Source organism: Notolepis coatsorum (genome assembly GCF_963971535.1).
Source record: "Notolepis coatsorum genome assembly, chromosome: 7".
NCBI classification, from domain to species: domain Eukaryota; kingdom Metazoa; phylum Chordata; class Actinopteri; order Aulopiformes; family Paralepididae; genus Notolepis; species Notolepis coatsorum.
The window spans coordinates 2,764,604-2,784,881 of NC_140171.1; the positions used below are offsets into that span (position 1 = coordinate 2,764,604).

Here is a 20,278-nt window from a genome sequence, read left to right on the forward strand (position 1 = left end):
TTCTTTTCGTTGTACTGTACTTGTGCTGTATGATGGCCATACATTTCAATCTAATCTAATATAGTTTTGCTGTTTTTCTTTTGCCCCCCATTGACTTCAGTTAATGAAGTATAGATACTGTGTTTGGATTATCTGTGTCACACAAACTAATACGACTTTTTTTTTTTTTTTTTTTTTAAGTTTAATAAGTAAAAGGTTTTATTTGAAATAGACGAGAGGAAAGTACGTAAGAACTGCTCAAAACAGATAAAGACAAGATGTGCATGATAAACGGCCAAAATCTGTATATGTGTAGAAAAAAGTATTACATTATAATAAATCTGAGATCATTAAAAAAAAGAAAAAAATTTAAGTTACTTATTATTCTCTAACAATTTGCCAACACTACATTTGCATCAATGATTTGGCTGGTGTCCTGGTGCAGAAGTGAAGTTAACCGGTCCATTAAAAGTGTTGCCAGTCATCTGATGAGCAACGACGACTGCACCATTCTGAGCAGAGATTGAGGGAGGAGCAGGAGGACGAGGAGCAGAAGAGAAGCCGGCGTCTCCTCCTCCCACGGCTGCCTGTCCACCTGGAGGGGAAGGGACAGAAACGGGGCATCAGACACAGAGAAATAGAGCCTGGTACATGAAATGACTCTTGAGGGGAAAAAGAACAGCCCTGTCTGACCTGCAGAGTCTATAGGCTAAATATCATCTGTAAGAAGTAGGGATGCACCAAGCAGCCGATTCCCATTCTGAGAACTAAACTTGAATTTCATATACGAAGAAGAGCGCCACTCGCTTTGACAACAAATGACCGCATTCAGGATAACGAATGCCCCTTTTTTTTTTCTGTGTCAAAAATGTAGAGAATCAAGTGACTTTCCTTTTTATTTCTCTGACTTGTTAAGGTGCTATAGATAACAATGAGCCACTAGATGTCCCACTACTGGAGCTCCAGCATGTCTCAACTATAGAAGCATGTTTATCTGCAGATCAGGTGCATTCCACGTGGGGAAAGAGGAAGTAGGGAGGGGAATAGGGGATACATGCACGCAACATGTAAACAACATTCATTTTGGACCCGCCAAATTATTTTGTAATGATAAATACATAAATCAATCATTTATTTGGAGAAAAAGCAATACTTTTATTCTGCACCTTTCTAAAAGCTCTGTGGGAGTATTATTTAGAAGAAGAAAAAAGATTTATCTACATACAAATTAATGTTATCTGTAGCACCTTTAAATGTTTCTCTTGGTATACTGTATCAGGTTTTACTATTGAGGAAATTCTCCTGATACCTACTATACCTTTTAGCCCAGTACTTGAAATATATATTTTTTAATATTTTTCTTATTTTACTACAGTTTTTATTTAATTTTGTACTGTAAATAGTTAAAACGTATAATAAATAATAAAGTTGTCCCCCGAAGAGCGGGGGAAGGTGGATGGAGTGCCCTCAAAAAAGGTCCGGGGAAAAAGAGGGGGAAAAAAATGTTGTTAGTTCGGAATCTTGGAACTTGTTTGACTTGTTCTAGCGACTCGCTGGTAACACTCTAAAGTTCTTCCAACATTTACTGAATTTAAGTGTATGATTTCCAATCACTGTGTCAACTTGTGACTGTTTTAACTAATGTTTAAAACATTTTATAGCTCATTCTGCTTATTGCCTTCCTGAAACGTCTAATTTTAGAATTGTATACCTTGTACATTTTATACAGAATCAGTTACCGTAAGCCCATTCAAGGGTATGATGATGACGTCAATGTTAAATAATATCTGTGTAGGTTAGTTAATTTGCATGCTGTAGTAGTAAACTAAGCTTACTTTAGCCCAATTCTGAATTAAGTGGGCGCGTTCTTCTAAAGAGTCCAATTTTATAGAAATACTTTTATTAGAAATACTTTTATTATCCCGTGGGAAATTTGACACTTACATTTGACACTTATGATTCTGAAGAGGGCTGAAGAAGCCCCACGTTTTAAAGTAGGCTACCTTAGGTGACAAAAACGAAAGTGTGACTCGAGGCTGCCACGTTGCGGCGAAACTCATCTGACAATGAAACGAAAGGTGTAACCGGCGCCTAATTACATAGGCCTACTGCACCAGAGATAACATGCAAGTCAATGTAGGTAGGCTACGCCTATTCTCATGCATGAGGCAAATTGTGGGGGGGAAGTGGGAACTGTCTCATTGATTTCGCTGCTTCAAAGCCGAGGAGCCAAACCAGTAACAAGTTCCCTTTTTTTTTTCTTTTTTTTTAACTCGTTTATGGTGTACTATTTGTCAAATAAACAAATCTAAACATTGTGCATCGACAAAAAAGCTTTAATAAAATTTAGCGCGAGTAACCTAAATGATGGAGAGGAGAGAGAGAGATTTGATTGATTTTGGGGCTCATTATTACACTTATTGGACCGAAGCCACATTTCCCGAGTCTAATTCAAAATGTATGAACCTGTACTTTTCATATCGTGCCTGCGGCCCTGGTCACATAATTTCCAAGGCAAAATAAATAGGTCTAATTCTAAATAATTATCTCATATAGCTGAATGAATGAATGAATGAATGAATGCAAACTTTATTTAACAGATTGCAGAATGTGTACAATACAGTACACCTCAATACACACAATTGTTAAGGGGATGCAGACCAGAGAAAGACGTTTGTCTTGTTTACATCAGGGTCCCCCATTTTCAATTCATAGTGAAGAGCGCGCTTTGCTGCTCGTTTAATAAACTTTGAGTAGAGGCAAAAAAAATAGCCACCACCTATTATTTATTTTCATATAGTAAAACTTGCCTGCTGTCGATAACTTTGACTCCAGTTCCTTTGCATTGTTGTTGCAGCCGATCGCCGCCAGTAGCTTGACGGTCTCTTGAATGGCACGGGGTTCAGTGAAGACTTGAACCAGTTTATCGGCGAGATCCAGGCAATCAGCGTTCTGGACCGCATTGCGACGCACGCGTGGTTCCTCTCTGCGATCGATCAGTTTGTTCCGAAATCTTTTCAGGTCCCCGTCGCTCAAGTCTTCCAATGCCTCCACTATAAAGGCATGGGCGGTTTTGGCCATGTCTGTTCAAACGTGAAATATACAACAGCGCAGTCTCGTTGAGTCCAAAACGAAAGTGAGTTACACAGACAGACATACAGTTACATAAACACGCTAAGATACGGAACTAATAATGCTTCCTGCAGGGGCGAACTTTCCTCTATAGGGAGGGAGGGACAGGGGGGCCCGGGGCCGGGGGACATGTGCAGTGTGCTAGGGAGAGTCCGACTTCTTGATTGATTAATTGATTGATTGATTGATTGATTGATTGATTGAAAAGTTTATTAACAGATTGCAGAATGGGTACAGTACAGTACGGCTCAATACACACAATTGTTAAGGGGTTGCAGACCAGAGAAAGACTTTCGTCTTGTTTACATCAGGGTCCCCCATTTTCAATTCATATAGACATATATGACATATACACGACATACAGATAGACAGTACTGCTACATCTATACATTTATGACATACCAGATTTTTTGTTTACCACATGCCCCCCCCCCAACATCCTCCAATGTACAGTTTCCCCATCCAACCTCCCCAACCTCCTCCAATGTACAGTTTCTTCCCCCTCAAATGTATACTCTCTTTTTTAGACCCTTTTTGTATCACAAACAGTACTGTATTTGTAGATCTGGTATGTCATAAATGTATAGATGTAGCAGTACTGTCTATCTGTATGTCATATGATGAATTGAAAATGGGGGACCCTGATGTGAATGAATGAATGAATGAAAACTTTATTTAACAGATTGCAGAATGGGTACAATACAGTACGGCTCAATACATACAATTGTTAAGGGGATGCAGACCTGAGAAAGACGTTTGTCTTGTTTCCATCAGGGTCCCCCATTTTCAATTCATATAGACATTTATGACATACACAACATACATGACATTTATGGCATAGGGACATATAGGTATTTAGTACTGATACATTTGTGACATAGGCGGTATTCAAATATACAGTACTGTTACCCCTAGATCCTGACAGAGTATATACATATGATGGGGAGGGGACTGTACATTAGGAGGGGGTGGGTGGGTGGGAGGGAAATATACATACGGCGGGGAGGGAATATATACATGCGGTGGGGAGGAGACTGTCTATTAGGAGGTGGTGGGGGTTTTGGGCATTTACGGTGGCCAGTTTCGAATTGCAGCCTCCCGTAGGTGCTCTTTAAGAGCGGTTTTGAATGTGGGCAGGGATTCACTTTCCTTTACAGCTTTGGGTAGGGCGTTCCACATTGTTGTGGCATAATTGCGAAACGTGTTTAGTCCCTTGTTTGAGCCGAATCTGGGTTTAACATGATTTGTTGAGCTTCCTCTGGTGTAGTGGTTGTGGTATTCACTGACCTTTGGGAAGTATTTTGACATGTACATGGGCACCCCGGTCGTATAGTGTATCTTGTAGACCAGGCCCATTGCAAGTTGCTGTACTCTGTCGTCTACTCTAAGCCATCCTAGGTTGTCAAAGTGGGCAGGGGTGAGGTGGGTTCTGGGGTTCAGGTCAAGTAGTAGTCTGACCAGTTTGTTTTGTGATGTTTGTAATTTTGTTTTAAGCGCCTTTGAGGTGCTTTGGTACCATGAGGTGCACGCATATTCATAGTACCCTTGAATGAGTGCTCCTGCCAGAGTCTTCAGGGTATTCTTGTTTACCAGAGAGGAGATCCGGTACAAGAATCTAGTTCGTTGGTTGACTTTTTTTTATTACATTGGATGCCATTTTGTCACAGGAAAGATTTTCCTCTAGGATGGAACCCAGGTAGGTAATTTCGTCTTTCCTTGTGACAATATTGTCACCCACTGTAACTGAGAAGCCGTCGGTCTTGCTGAGTTTGTTATTTGAACCGAAGAGAATGGACTCTGTTTTGCCCATGTGTAATGATAGTTTGTTATCAGCGAGCCATATGCATATTTGTAAACAAGACGAAAGTCTTTCTCTGGTCTGCATCCCCTTAACAATTGTGTATTGAGCTGTACTGTACTGTACCCATTGATTGATTGATTGATTGAAACGTTTATTAACAGATTGCAGAATGGGTACTGTGGAATAATATAATGATTCATTCCCCAACTATCTCATTTAGACATTCCCCTCCCCCTTCTCCCCAATCCTGTGCCCCCCCCCCCCCCCTCTCCCCAATCCTGTATCCCCCCCCTGTGAACTATATGACTCTAAGACTCCTCCCAACAACATTCCAGTTCACAGGGGGGGGGGGGGGTACAGGATTGGGGAGAGGGGGAGGGGTCACAGGATTTGGGAGAAGGGGGAGGGGAATGTCTAAATGAGATAGTTGAACTCTTCGGTTCAAATAACAAACTCAACAAGACCGACGGCTTCTCAGTTACAGTGGGTGACAATATATGTCACAAGGAAAGATGAAATTACCTACCTGGGTTCCATCCTAGAGGCTAATCTTTCCTGTGACAAAATGGCAACCAATGTAATAAAAAAAGTCAACCAACAAACTCGATTCTTGTACCGGATCTCCTCTCTGGTAAACAAGAATACCCTGAAGACTCTGGCAGGAGCACTCATTCAAGGGTACTACGACTATGCTTGCACCTCATGGTACCAAAGCACCTCAAAGGCGCTAAAAACAAAATTACAAACATCTCAAAACAAACTGGTCAGACTACTGCTTGACCTGACTCCTAGAACCCACCTCATAGTGATGGGTCGGTCATGAGCGACTCGTTCATAAGAGCCGAGTCATTGCCGTGAGCGTGAGTCGCATCGCTCACGTCTGGCAATGAGTCGGTTCACGCGCCCCCCCCCCCCCCCCCCCCGGCATGCACAACAGACACACACAATGAACTCAACGGATATCGTCGATCGGGGGCTCAACTAGAGTCTGACACGTTTCTATGATAAACTGAATGAATAGACAGACATTGACACAGACAACTGAATGAATAGCATACTACTTATTTGGTTGTATAGGAGTCGAGTGGCGCTAATGAGTGTCTTTTGTCAAACAACAGTAGTCTATGAATAGGCTATGCTAACGTAACGTGATGCAAATATGCAATTGATCACTTGGCATGCTAACTGGGAGCATCACCTTGATACAAGCATTCCACCTTGCTTCTCCATCAAATGGCTTAATGAAGTCCTGAACTCAACGGATATCGATATTTTTTACTTCACTTTGAAATATTATAGTGAAATATTTTGCAATGTTGTCGCAATTATCTTGTTGAAATCCTCCAACAGGCTCTTTTTTGTAAGTTGACTGGTTTGCACACCAATAATACAGTGCAATAATAGAATAGTAGAATAGATAGTAAAATGATGCAATAGAATGGCCAGAGTAAAATAGTGCTACAGTACAATCAACAGTCAGCGGGGTGTATTAGAAGGCTATGGTGAAGAGGTACGTTTTTAGCTTATTTCTGAAAATATTAAGAGATCTAGCTTCCCTAATGTCCATAGGTAGTGTGTTCCATAACTTTGGTGCATAGTTAGCAAAGGCTGCATCCCTGATTTTCATCTAACATTGTAGATGATCGCAATGTTTATCCTTTGTATATAAGGAGGAGGACCTTGAAATCAATTCTAAATGTTACCGATGATTACTGATGTAAACAGGGGGATCCTGATGTCTGCATCCCCTTAACAATTGTATGTATAATTGTATGTAATTGTATAACATCGGCCAAATTTTTTTCGCGCTCGCGCTGCGCGCTCGGGCTTCATATTTTGGTTTACGCAACTTCCTCCGGAAGTGTCAATGATCCGTGAGCCGTGAGTCGCTTCCGTGAATCGGTTCATTGCGGTGAGCGTGTATCGAATCGCTCACTCACTGAAATGATCCGTTTGGCACATCACTACCACCTCACCCCTGCCCACTTTGACAACCTAGGATGGCTTAGAGTAGACGACAGAGTACAGCAACTTGCAATGGGCCTGGTGTACAAGATACACTACACGACCAAGGTACCCATGTACATGTCAAAATACTTCCCAAAGGTCAGTGAATACCACGATCACAACACCAGAGGGAGCTCCACAAATCATGTTAAACCCAGATTCGGCTCAAACAAGGGACTAAACACGTTTAGCAATTATGCCACATCAATGTGGAACGCCCTACCCACAGCTGTAAAGGAATGTGAATCACTGCCCACTTTCAAAACCACTCTCAAAGAACACCTATGGGAGACTGCAATTCTAAACTGGCCCCTGTAAATGTCCTAACCCAACCCCCTCCAATGTACAGTAAATGACCAAGTATGGTTTTGTAAATATTCCAATGTACAGTTTTGCTTGTACAGTTGTACAGTGTTCCCCACCCACCCCTCCTACCCAACCCCCCCCCCCCCCCCCAACCACCTCCAATGTACAGCCCCCCCCCCCCACCCCACCTACCCAACCTCCTCCAATGTACTGTTTGTACGTCAAATGTGTATATACTCTCTTTTCTGGACTCTTTTTGTATCACAAACAGTACTGTATTTGCAAATCTGGTATGTCATAAATGTATAGATGTAGCAGTACTGTCTATCTGTATGTCATGTATGTCATATATGTCCTGATGAATAAAAAATGGGGGACCCTGATGTAAACAAGACGAAAGTCTTTCTCTGGTCTGCAACCCCTTAACAATTGTGTGTATTGAGCTGTACTGTATTGTACCCAGCCATTCTGCAATCTGTTAATAAAGTTTTCAATCAATCAATCAACAGCCTGGTGTAAGAATGGTTATTACACAGATATATGGTTGAATACAAAATATAGGCTGGCCAAGGAAATGGGTAGATCAGTGTACTGTTAGTACCTATAGGCTAGACAGGTCAGGCAACACAGAACTCATAAAGAGTCATAATAACATTTAAAATGCGCATAAGGCTAGATCTAAGCTTGTTTTAGAACAAAACACACTATGAAAATCCTTGACAAATACAATATGGCTACACAACAATTAAAAAAAAGCCTCCAATCACGGGCTCTCCAACGCGCTCTCTTATGCGCGCTGCGTAAAGTATTATTATAGTGCATCCATTACCACAATAGAGCACTACTAATATTAGAGCAGTTTGAGGGGGAAATATACTTACTTGTTAAAAGTACACGACGCTACTACCACAATCTCCAGATGATGACGCAGACGCACAACTGCAGCGAGTAGATGTTAGTTTCGATTTAAAGTTTCCGGAAAACTTCTTGACAGAAATGGAGAAGTATGCAACTGCAGAGCCGCAGAGCGGCGCTCTCAGGACCGGCGGTCTGACGGCTCGGGCACATTGAACGCGCACGAATTTCACGCACGGGTTCCTAGCGGGATCGCGCGCCTGGCCAGACAGCAGTGTGCTAGGGAGAGTCCGACTTCTTGATTGATTAATTGATTGATTGATTGATTGATTGATTGATTGATTGAAAAGTTTATTAACAGATTGCAGAATGGGTACAGTACAGTACAACTCAATACATACAGATCGAAAAATACCTCGCGGAAAAAAATCTAATCTACGAATTCCAATCTGGCTTCAGAACATCCCACTCCACTGACACATGCCTTCTCTACTTGAACGACCACATCAAACAAGAGGTGGACGCGGGCAAATACTGCGGCATGGTCATGCTGGACCTACAAAAGGCCTTCGACACTGTCAATCACACCATTCTGATTGACAAGCTAAAAGCAATTGGTTTTGATAGTTTATCAGTGAGCTGGATACAATCCTACCTGGAGGGGAGGGAACAGATGGTGGAAGTAAACGGTACCCTATCCCCCCCCCTCACAGTGAGCTGTGGTGTTCCACAAGGAAGCATACTAGGACCGCTACTATTCCTAATTTATGCAAATGACATGTCGTCAGCTTGTGACTGCAACTTGTTCCTGTTTGCGGACGACTCAGCCCTGCTGGTCTCTGACAAGAACAAGTTACAGGTTGAAAAAGCCCTCAGCTCGGAACTAGGCAAAATCTGCATATGGCTCGCCGACAACAAACTATCATTACACATGGGCAAAACAGAGTCCATTCTCTTCGGTTCAAATAACAAACTCAGCAAGACTGACGACTTCTCGGTTACAGTGGGTGACAATATTGTCACAAGGAAAGATGAAATTACCTACCTGGGTTCCATCCTAGAGGCTAATCTTTCCTGTGACAAAATGGCATCCAATGTAATAAAAAAAGTCAACCAACGAACGCGATTCTTGTACCGGATCTCCTCTCTGGTAAACAAGAATACCCTGAAGACTCTAGCAGGAGCACTCATTCAAGGGTACTACGACTATGCTTGCACCTCATGGTACCAAAGCACCTCAAAGGCACTAAAAAACAAATTACAAACATCTCAAAACAAGCTAGTCAGACTACTACTTGACCTGACTCCTAGAACCCACCTCACCCCTGCCCACTTTGACAACCTAGGATGGCTTAGAGTAGACGACAGAGTACAGCAACTTGCAATGGGCCTGGTCTACAAGATACACTACGCGACCAAGGTACCCATGTACATGTCAAAATACTTCCCAAAGGTCAGTGAATACCACGATCACAACACCAGAGGGAGCTCCACAAATCATGTAAAACCCAGATTCGGCTCAAACAAGGGACTAAACACGTTTCGCAATTATGCCACATCAATGTGGAACGCCCTGCCTAAAGCTGTAAAGGAATGTGAATCACTACCCACCTTCAAAAACACTCTCAAAAAACACCTACGTGAGACTGCAATTCGAAACTGGCCCCTACAAATGTCCTAACCTAGTTGTACAGTAAATGACCAAGTAAGGCTTTGTCAACATTCCAATGTACAGTGTAAAATGTGTGTGTGTCCCCTACCCAACCCCCCCCCCCCCCCCCCCCCCCCACCTCCAATGTACAGCCCTCACCCAACCCACCCAACCCCACCCCACCAACCTCCTCCAATGTACAGTTTCTACGCCAAATGTATATACACTCCTTTTCTGGACACTTTTGTATCACAAACAGTACTGTATTTGCAAATCTGATATGTCATAAATGTATAGATGTAGCAGTACTGTCTATCTGTATGTCATGTATGTCATATATGTTATGATGAATTGAAAATGGGGGACCCTGGTGGAAACAAGACGAAAGTCTTTCTCTGGTCTGCATCCCCTTAACAATTGTATGTATTGAGATGTACTGTACTGTACCCATTCTGCAATCTGTTAATAAACTTTTCAATCAATCAATCAATCAATCCAATGTAAATTACCCAGTATGGTTGTCAATATCCCAGTGTACCCAACCCCCCCCACCCAACCTCCTCCAATGTACAGTTTCTACGTCAAATGTATATACTCCCTTTTCTTGACTCCTTCTGTATCACAAACAGTACTGTATTTGCAAATCTGGTATGTCATAAATGTATAGATGTAGCAGTACTGACTATCTGTATGTCATGTATGTCATATATGTCCTGATGAATTGAAAATGGGGGACCCTGGTGGAAACAAGACGAAAGTCTTTCTCTGGTCTGCATCCCCTTAACAATTGTGTGTATTGAGCTGTACTGTATTGTACCCATTCTGCAATCTGTTAATAAAGTTTTCAATCAATCAATCAATCAATCAATCAATACAATTGTTAAGGGGATGCAGACCAGAGAAAGACTTTCGTCTTGTTTACATCAGGGTCCCCCATTTTCAATTCATCATAATAGATATATGACATACATGACATACAGATAGACAGTACTGCTACATCTATACATTTATGACATACCAGATTTGCAAATACAGTACTGTTTGTGATACAAAAAGTGTCCAGAAAATGAGTGTATATACATTTGACGTAGAAACTGGACATTGGGGGAGGTTGGGTAGGTGGGGTTGGGTGGGGGGGGGTTGGGGTAGGGGGGACACACTGTACACTGTACATTGGAATACTGACAAAGCCATACTTGGTAATTTACTGTACAACTGGGTTAGGACATTTGTAGGGGCCAGTTTCGAATTGCAGTCTCCCGTAGGTGTTCTTTGAGAGTGTTTTTGAAAGTGGGTAGTGATCCACATTCCTTTACAGCTTTGGGTAGGGCGTTCCACATTGTTGTGGCATAATTACGAAACGTGTTTAGTCCCTTGTTTGAGCCGAATCTGGGTTTAACATGATTTGTGGAGCTCCCTCTGGTGTTGTGGTCGTGGTATTCACTGACCTTTGGGAAGTATTTTGACATGTACATGGGTACCTTGGTCGTGTAGTGTATCTTGTAGACCACCCAATGGCTGAATTGGGTCACGAGACCGCCGCCATCTTAGCGCCAAATGAATATAAATATAGGATTGATTGATTGAAAACTTTATTTAACAGGTTGCAGAATGGGTACAGTACAGTTAAGATATTGTGTGAGCAAAAGTATAGTTAATTTACTCATACAGCTCACAGTGCGACGAAGTGCAATACTCCAATTCAGCCATTGGGTGGGAGGCGCTGCTGAGCGGTCGTCAGACCGCCGGTCTGCGTCTATTTTTTTAACAACGGATTGTCACGGACGCTGTTTCTTGCCTCCCACAAGCCGGCTGCAATGTGGACTAAGTCATACATAGCACAAGTCCCCTCCGGTACGTGAGGTAACAGCAGTTGCATCTTTTCACCTGCGCAGCTCGATCTCTCAGTGGCGAGGAGTAACGCGTGGGAGGCTCACGCTGCCCCCGACACTTCCTGATTCTACTGCGCAGGCGCACCAACCGACCTGTAGGAGTCGCTGTCCACAACGCCCGATCCCCACCCATCAGTTTCCCACCCCCTAATACGGCCAATGTGTATTTAGTATGAATGACCAGCTAAACTGAAAGCAATGTGGAGCGCTGGGCTCGAACAGGCGAGCCCAGCGTCTCCGTCATTCGTGGCGAGCGCCTTGCCCACTACGCCACGTAGCCGCCCACCCTGAGCACAACATTTATAGGAAACAGGCACTGGAGGAAATCAGAATGTTGCATCAACAGCCTGGTGTAAGATGGTTATTACGCAGATATATGGTTGAATACAAAATATAGGCTGGCCAAGGAAATGGGTAGATCAGTGTACTGTTAGTGTTAGTACCTATAGGCTAGACAGGTCAGGCAACACAGAATGAATGAATGAATGAAAACTTTATTTAACAGATTGCAGAATGGGTACAATACAGTACGGCTCAATACATACAATTGTTAAGGGGATGCAGACCAGAGAAAGACGTTTGTCTTGTTTCCATCAGGGTCCCCATTTTCAATTCATATAGTATCTCATAGAAGAACTCATAGAACTCATAATAACATTTAAAATGCGCATAAGGCTAGATCTAAGCTTGTTTTAGAACAAAACACACTATGAAAATCCTTGACAAATACAATATGGCTACACAACAATAAAAAAAGTCTCCAATCAAGGGCTCTCCAACGCGCTCTCTTACGCGCGCTGCGTAAAGTGCCTATTATAGTGCCGCCATTACCACATGGGGGACCCTGATGGAAACAAGACAAACGTCTTTCTCAGGTCTGCATCCCCTTAACAATTGTATGTATTGAGCCGTACTGTATTGTACCCATTCTGCAATCTGTTAAATAAAGTTTTTATTCATTCATTCATTCACAATAAAGCACTACTAATATTAGAGCAGTTTGAGGGGAAAATATACTTACTTGTTAAAAGTACACGACGCTACACAATCTCCAGAGGATGACGCAGACGCACAACTGCAGCGAGTAGATGTTAGTTTCGATTTAAAGTTTCCGGGAAACTTCTTGACTGAAATGCAGAGAGACTCTGTGCGCAATCTGCGCGTGCGGAGGTTGGGAGTAGGTGCGTAAAAGTGCCGATGGACTGGTCTCTCCGCCTTCAGGGGACTAATAGGCGTGACTGAATTCCACACGTTTGGTCGAAAACTCCACCCACTGCTTCCTCATCGGACTTCTCTCTGTGTCCTGGTGTGTGTGTGTGTGTGTGACTGACAATCTGAATGCGCTAATAAGACTTACAACAACAAATACAAACAACACAATACAACAAATAGCCTATATGACACGAATCGGAATTGAGTTTGGTGTGAAAAGAAACAACTTAACCGTTGTACCGTCTTTTACTAGTACTCTGCTATAGTGATCTCCCTTGCCTATATTACTAACTATATGCTAATTATGTCTAAACTACTATGCACTCAAGACTGTAGCACCCAAGTTCGAAGAACAATTTTACTGTTAATTTTACTCTGAAAGTCCAGAGTTGCACCCGAATTCCTGCTGACTTGTACACAACTTGTAAGTCGCTTTGGATAAAAGAGTCAAGCTAAATTACTAAAATGTAAATGCTATGTAAAATGTAAAATGTAAATGCCCCCCCCCACCCACCCACCCAACCACCTCCAATGTACAGTCCCCACCCACCCCTCCTACCCAACCCCCCCCCCCCCCACTCCTACCCCCCCCCCCCCACTCCTACCCAACCCCCCCCCCCCCCCCCCCCCCCCAACCACCTCCAATGTACAGTCCCCCCCCCACCCCCACCTACCCAATCCAATGTACAGTTTCTACGCCTAATGTATATACTCTTTTCTTTCTGGACTCTTTTTGTATCACAAACAGTACTGTAATTGCAAATCTGGTATGTCATAAATGTATAGATGTAGCAGTACTGTCTATCTGTATGTCATGTATGTCATATATGTTACGATGAATTGAAAATGGGGGACCCTGATGTAAACAAGACGAAAGTCTTTCTCTGGTCTGCATCCCCTTAACAATTGTATGTATTGAGCTGTACTGTACTGTACCCATTCTGCAATCTGTTAATAAAGTTTTCATTCATTCATTCATTCAGATGTTAGTTTCGATTTAAAGTTTCCGGAAAACTTCTTGACAGAAATGGAGAAGTATGCAACTGCAGAGCCGCAGAGCGGCGATCTCAGGACCGGCGGTCTGACGGCTCGGGCACATTGAACGCGCACGAATTTCACGCACGGGTTCCTAGCGGGATCGCGCGCCTGGCCAGACAGCAGTGTGCTAGGGAGAGTCCGACTTCTTGATTGATTAATTGATTGATTGATTGATTGATTGAAAAGTTTATTAACAGATTGCAGAATGGGTACAGTACAGTACAGCTCAATACACACAATTGTTAAGGGGATGCAGACCAGAGAAAGACTTTCGTCTTGTTTACATCAGGGTCCCCCATTTTCAATTCATCAACATATATGACATATACATGACATACAGATAGACAGTACTGCTACATCTATACATTTATGACATACCAGATTTGCAAATACAGTACTGTTTGTGATACAAAAAGTGTCCAGAAAAAGAGTGATACATTTGACGTAGAAACTGGACATTGGGGGAAGTTGGGTAGGTGGGGTTGGGTGGGGGGGGGGGGGGGGGGGGGGGTAGGGGACACACACTGTACACTGTACATTGGAATACTGACAAAGCCATACTTGGTAATTTACTGTACAACTGGGTTAGGACATTTGTAGGGGCCAGTTTCGAATTGCAGTGTTTTTGAAAGTGGGTAGTGATTCACATTCCTTTACAGCTTTGGGTAGGGCGTTCCACATTGATGTGGCATAATTACGAAACGTGTTTAGTCCCTTGTTTGAGCCGAATCTGGGTTTAACATGATTTGTGGAGCTCCCTCTGGTGTTGTGATCGTGGTATTCACTGACCTTTGGGAAGTATTTTGACATGTACATGGGTACCTTGGTCGTGTAGTGTATCTTGTAGACCACCCAATGGCTGAATTGGGTCACGAGACCGCCGCCATCTTAGCGCCAAATGAATATAAATATAGGATTGATTGATTGAAAACTTTATTTAACAGGTTGCAGAATGGGTACAGTACAGTCAAGATATTGTGTGAGCAAAAGTATAGTTAATTTACTCATACAGCTCACAGTGCGACGAAGTGCAATACTCCAATTCAGCCATTGGGTGGGAGGCGCTGCTGAGCGGTCGCTAGACCGCCGGTCTGCGTCTATTTTTTTACCAACGGATTTCCAGTTCCGCGTTCGCGTTCTGCGATCTGATTGGCCACTGACGTTTCTGGTGCGATCTGATTGGACACTGACGTTTCTGGTCATGTGACATGTGCGCCCAATCGCGTGACGCCTGTGTCTTTGCCCATTTCCGCCTCGAACGGCATGCAAACTACCTAACGCCTAGTTTATCACTGGTTAAGCTTAGGCGACTCTTTCGAAGTTGGTTAAGGTTAGAGTTTGGAATCAGGGCTGGTGTTCTATCGCCCTGCTCCAAGACAAACTCTAACCTTAACCAACTTCGAAAGAGTGCCTAAGCTTAACCGGTGAAAGAAACAGGCATCACACGATTGGCCGCACATGTCACACGACCAGAAACGTCAGTGGCCAATCAGATCGCAGAACGCGCACGCGGAACTGGAAATCCGTTGGTAAAAGTATTGACGCCGCCGGTCTTCGCTCTGAGGCTCTGCAGTTGCATACTATTGGAGAAATGTGGAAGATTGACAATCCAGAGAGACTCTGTGCGCAATCTGCGCGTGCCGATGGACTGGTCTCTCCGCATTCAGGAGACTTATAGAAATTAATATGTGCCATAATAACTGGTGTTATTTGTCTAATAGCCTTCAAAAATATACCACAGTATACAAATCAAATCAAAATTTATTTATAAGGCCCGACAACACACGTTAATGTCCCCATGGGCCGTACAGGTCTTCTTTAAACAAGTCAAGAAGAAAACATAACAATAAGTCAAGAACAGAACAAGAACACCATAAGGTCCAAACATTTTTAGATGAATGCAAATAAATGAAAGAATGCAAGCACTCCCAGACATACCCCACGCGAAGGTAAGGAAAAACTCACTAAAACCTAACAATAGGGAAAAAAGCTCCACAGGCAGTGTGGAGGAGAGAAACCTTAGAAGGGCCATTCAAGGGGGGATCTCCCTTCTTAGATGTTGGTGATAGTAGTGTTGCAGACGGACAGTTGGTAAGCATGCACTCATGGAAGTAGTGAAACACAGATGAGTGCATGCAATAGCAACTGAACATTTTGAAAGATTAAAGATAGAGCTAATAGCGATAGCAACTGAACATTTTGAAAGATTAAAGATAGAGCTGATAGCGGATCTATTTGAGGCACAGGGGCGGCGCAAAGAGGGTCACGTCCTCCCCGTCTTAGTCACGGGACATTCAACACTCCGGTCATTGCTCAGGGACAGCCGGAGACAGGGAGATAGGGGGCGGCGCAGAGAGGGTCGCGAACTCCCCGACATCATCGCGGTACATCCGGCACTCCGGTCACCACTACGAGACCTCCGGAGACAGGGGGGCACGCAGAGGGGGTCGCAACCTCCCGGCCTTCATCACGGGACGTCCGACACTCCGGTCAGCACTCCAGGACAGCAAGTCATAGGGCGACAGGGAGACGGGACAGGCGTTAGACAGCTCATGAGATTGTAGTGGACGGACATTTCATTTCATTTCAAACCTTTATTTATACTCGTGAAAGCACTGAGGTTTCCCTCATTTACAGTGATGACGAGTTAACAAAGGACACAAATATCATAACAGTTAATAATTACAATGAATTACAATTACTACAATGATGGATTAAAAACAATTACATGATTCAGTACATCAGTCAAGTGCAATGCCTTTAAACTCCATGAATGACGGGAATGTTCAAGTCAAGTCAAGTCAAGAGTTTTAATTGTCACGGCATACAGGTATACAATGAAATGCGGGTGGTCTTGCCCGCAACGATGTGCAATACAGTGGTACATATAATAGAATCAAAAGAAGGAAACAACATTGTGCAGTAACAGGTAGCAGGTAACATGGAGTGACATCTCGGTATCTGTACATAGTTATTTACAGAGCATATGGGACATGCTAGTTAGCTTTGGTAGTGCAATACACTGTTCCTGTTATTCTAATTTAAAGTGTCCTTTCCTTTGGCCATAAGTGTGCGTGTGTGCGACATGAGTGTGTGCCCGCTCATGTTAAAGTGTTAAGTGGCTGCTCGTGTGTGAGCGTGCACAGTGTGCGTGTCGTGTGTGTGTTCATGTGTGCTTGTGTGTGGACAGTTCAATGTTCTGAGCACTCAATGTTCATTGTTCATGGCTCTGATGGCCTGGGGGAAGAAGCTGAGCCTAAGCCGCTCTGTCCTAGTAGCTGGGGTTCGCAGGCGTCTGCCGGACCTCAGCAGCTGAAACAGGCTGTTATTGGGGTGGTGAGGGTCTTTCATTATCCTGCAGGCTCTGGATTTGCACCTCTTGTTGTATAGAACCTGCAGGGGGGGTAGTGCAATACCCGTGGTACGCTCGGCTGAGCGCACCACTCTCTGTAGGGCCTTCTTGTCCTGTGCCGTGCTGTTTCCATACCAGACAGTGATGTTTCCGGTCAGGATGCTCTCTACAGCTCCTGAGTAGAAGGACTGGAGTATCTTTCCCGATACTCTGAACTTCCTTAACTGTCTCAGGTGGTAGAGACGCTGTTTCGCCTTCTTTACTACTGTGTCTATGTGTGTTGACCATGTCAGGTCCTCTGAGATGTGGACCCCCAGGTACCGACATAGCAATAGATACAAGTGGTAAGCATATATGTGAATGGAGTAGATATATGAAGTAAGCGTATTATGTGAATAGAATAGAAGTACTTAACCCAGCAATGAAACCGCGTTGACTGTTAATCTGTTAACAGTCTGTTAATACTGTTAATCAGTTGACGGGACCACGGACAGACGACGGTGAATAACTGATCCAAGGCCTCGGAGGTGCATGTAGAGCAGTCACTACAATCTTGGCCAAGACCCCGAGGCATCCATCACCTTAGTCAGCGCCAGGAGACGGGCACTCAGAGAGATAGGGGGAGGGGGGGGGGGGAGGGGGGGGGGGAAAGGGGGGGGGGGAGAGTTCCCATGTTTGTGGTGCTGAAAAAGAGCAGACATGTAGTACCCTGTAGTGCCATGTAGTACCATGTCGTACCCCGTAGTGCCATGTAGTACCCTGTAGTACCCCGTAGTGCCATGTAGTACGCTGTAGTACCCCGTAGTACCCTGTAGTGCCATGTAGTACCCTGTAGTGCCCTGTAGTACCATGTAGTACCCTGTAGTGCCATGTAGTGCCATGTAGTACCACGTAGAGCCATGTAGTACCCTGTAGTGCCATGTAGTACCATGGAGTACTCTGTGGTACCATGTAGTACCCTGTACCCTAACTAAACTAGACAGATTAATCTAAAGGTCAGTCCCCGACCAGGTGAGATCAGGGTAGGTTGAAGGAGAGAGAGAAAAGATGAGTCTTAAGCAGGGATTTAAAAGCTTCGACAGAGCAGGCGCCCCTGATGACGGCAGGTAATTTGTTCCACAGGTAGGGAGCGCGGTAGACAAAGGCTCTGTGGCCGGCGGATTTCTTTTTAACCCTAGGGGTCGATAGAAGCCCCGCATTTTGTGAGCGCAGAGCACGAGCGGGCGAGTATCGGGAGATGAGATCGGATAGATAGAGCGGTGCAAGCCCATTTAAAATTTTGTAGGTGAGGAGTAGCACTTTAAAGTCAGAACGGGCTTGGATAGGAAGCCAGTGTAGGGCGGACAAAACTGGTGTGATGTGATCAAATTTTCTAGTTCTAGTTAGTATCCGTGCAGCCGCATTTTGCACGAGTTGAAGATTTTTGATGCTTGAATTAGGTAGGCCTGAAAAAAGTGCATTACAGTAGTCCAGACGTGATGAGACAAAAGCATGAATCAGGGTTTCAGCATCAGCCAGAGTTAAAATGGGGCGTATTTTTGCGATATTACGAAGATGGAAGAATGCAATTTTGGTGACATTTTTTATATGTGCATTAAATGAGAGGGAGGAATCAAAAATGACTCAGAGGTTTTTTATGGTGGAGCTCTGGGATACATGACAGGTATCAAAGTTGAGGGAGATGTCCTGAAACAGGCCTCTGTGGTTTGGGGGGCCAACAATTAACTCAGTTTTATCTGCATTAAGGAGTAGAAAGTTTTGCGACATCCATTTTTTTTTTTTTTTTTTTTTTTAATATATCTTTCTTCCCCTCCTTTTTCCCGATTTTTCTCCCATCCCACCCTTCCTGGTTGTTGCGTACTTTCCCCTACTGTTGATCCGGGAGACCGGAGACTGTCACATGCTTTCCTCCGACGCATGTGCAGCCTGGGGCAGGCCAACCTGGCCGCGCAGGTTCTCACCGGGGAGAGTGTAGCGTGTGGGAGGCCACACTATCTCTCCTCAGTTCCAACCCTCGCTGAGCAGGCGCCCCGACCGAACTGTAGGGGTCGCTGTCCACAACGCCCAGGACCCACCCTTCAGCTTTCCCACCCCCTGATACAGCCAATTGTATCAGTGTGAGAGGACAGCCAAGCTGATAGCAACGCCGGGAGCTGGATTCGAACAGACATCCATTTTTTGACGGCAAGCAAGCAGGCCTCAAGGTTTTGTAGTTGGGAGGAATCATTTGGCTTAATAGGTATATATAATTGGGTGTCATCAGCGTAAAAATGAAAGTTTATGCCAAATTTGCGTATGATATCGCCGAGGGGTAGCATGTAAATCGAAAATAGCAAATGGCCCAGGACAGAGCCTTGTGGGACACCACATTGCACTGGGAGGGTCTCAGATGTTAAATCATTATAGACCACGCAGTGTGTTCTATCAGTTAAATAGGATTTAAACCAAGCTAGTGCGAGACCCCGAATGCCAACATGATTCTCAAGCCGACCTAGAAGAATCGAGTGATCGATAGTGTCAAAGTCTATTGGATCATGTGCAGCAGCACCCTCACAGCCGTAGATACAAACAACCACTTAATGCTAAGGCTCTCATGATGTCTCATCCACATTCATTCATCTTCTCCCCTCTCTCTCTCCCATGAGCTCAATGTAACGCAGTGGTCTATCCTCCCACAAACAGCTCATCGAACTGTAATTAATACAACACAATTAAGCGTTCAGCACCCACGGTTGACATTTCACGGAGGACAAGTTCAAACTAATTTGTTCAAAATGCATTCATGGAAGACAATTTTGGGATATGCGCGAGCGAGATTATGTGCAAAATTAATGTTAGCATTGCTTTATTTGTTGTTGGTGAAATGCCCCTTCAATATTTAGGCTGCATTGATTTGGGCTAATTTGATGTAGGATTCAGGAAAGCATCTATATTAATGACCAAGAACATAGCTGTTGACTATATATCATGCATGACCTAAACTATATAAGAAGATTAAATGCATTTATTAAGGAATGCCAATACTCTGGCATGCATGGGTTGGGATTGGGAAG

General features: G+C 43.9%; 1 protein-coding gene across 1 annotated transcript; it reads right to left on the minus strand.

The window, feature by feature from the left end:
- Positions 1 to 274: 274 nt before the first annotated feature.
- Positions 275 to 8,174, minus strand: LOC311232040 (apoptosis-associated speck-like protein containing a CARD). The gene is made up of 3 exons (XM_084318708.1): positions 8,107 to 8,174; positions 2,790 to 3,062; positions 275 to 574 (listed from the first exon to the last, which is right to left on the minus strand). The coding sequence occupies exons 2-3, from the start codon at positions 3,058 to 3,060 to the stop codon at positions 396 to 398; spliced, it is 450 nt and encodes a 149-aa protein (XP_084174834.1). The 5' UTR covers positions 3,061 to 3,062; positions 8,107 to 8,174; the 3' UTR covers positions 275 to 395.
- Between the last annotated feature and the right edge of the window lie 12,104 nt (positions 8,175 to 20,278).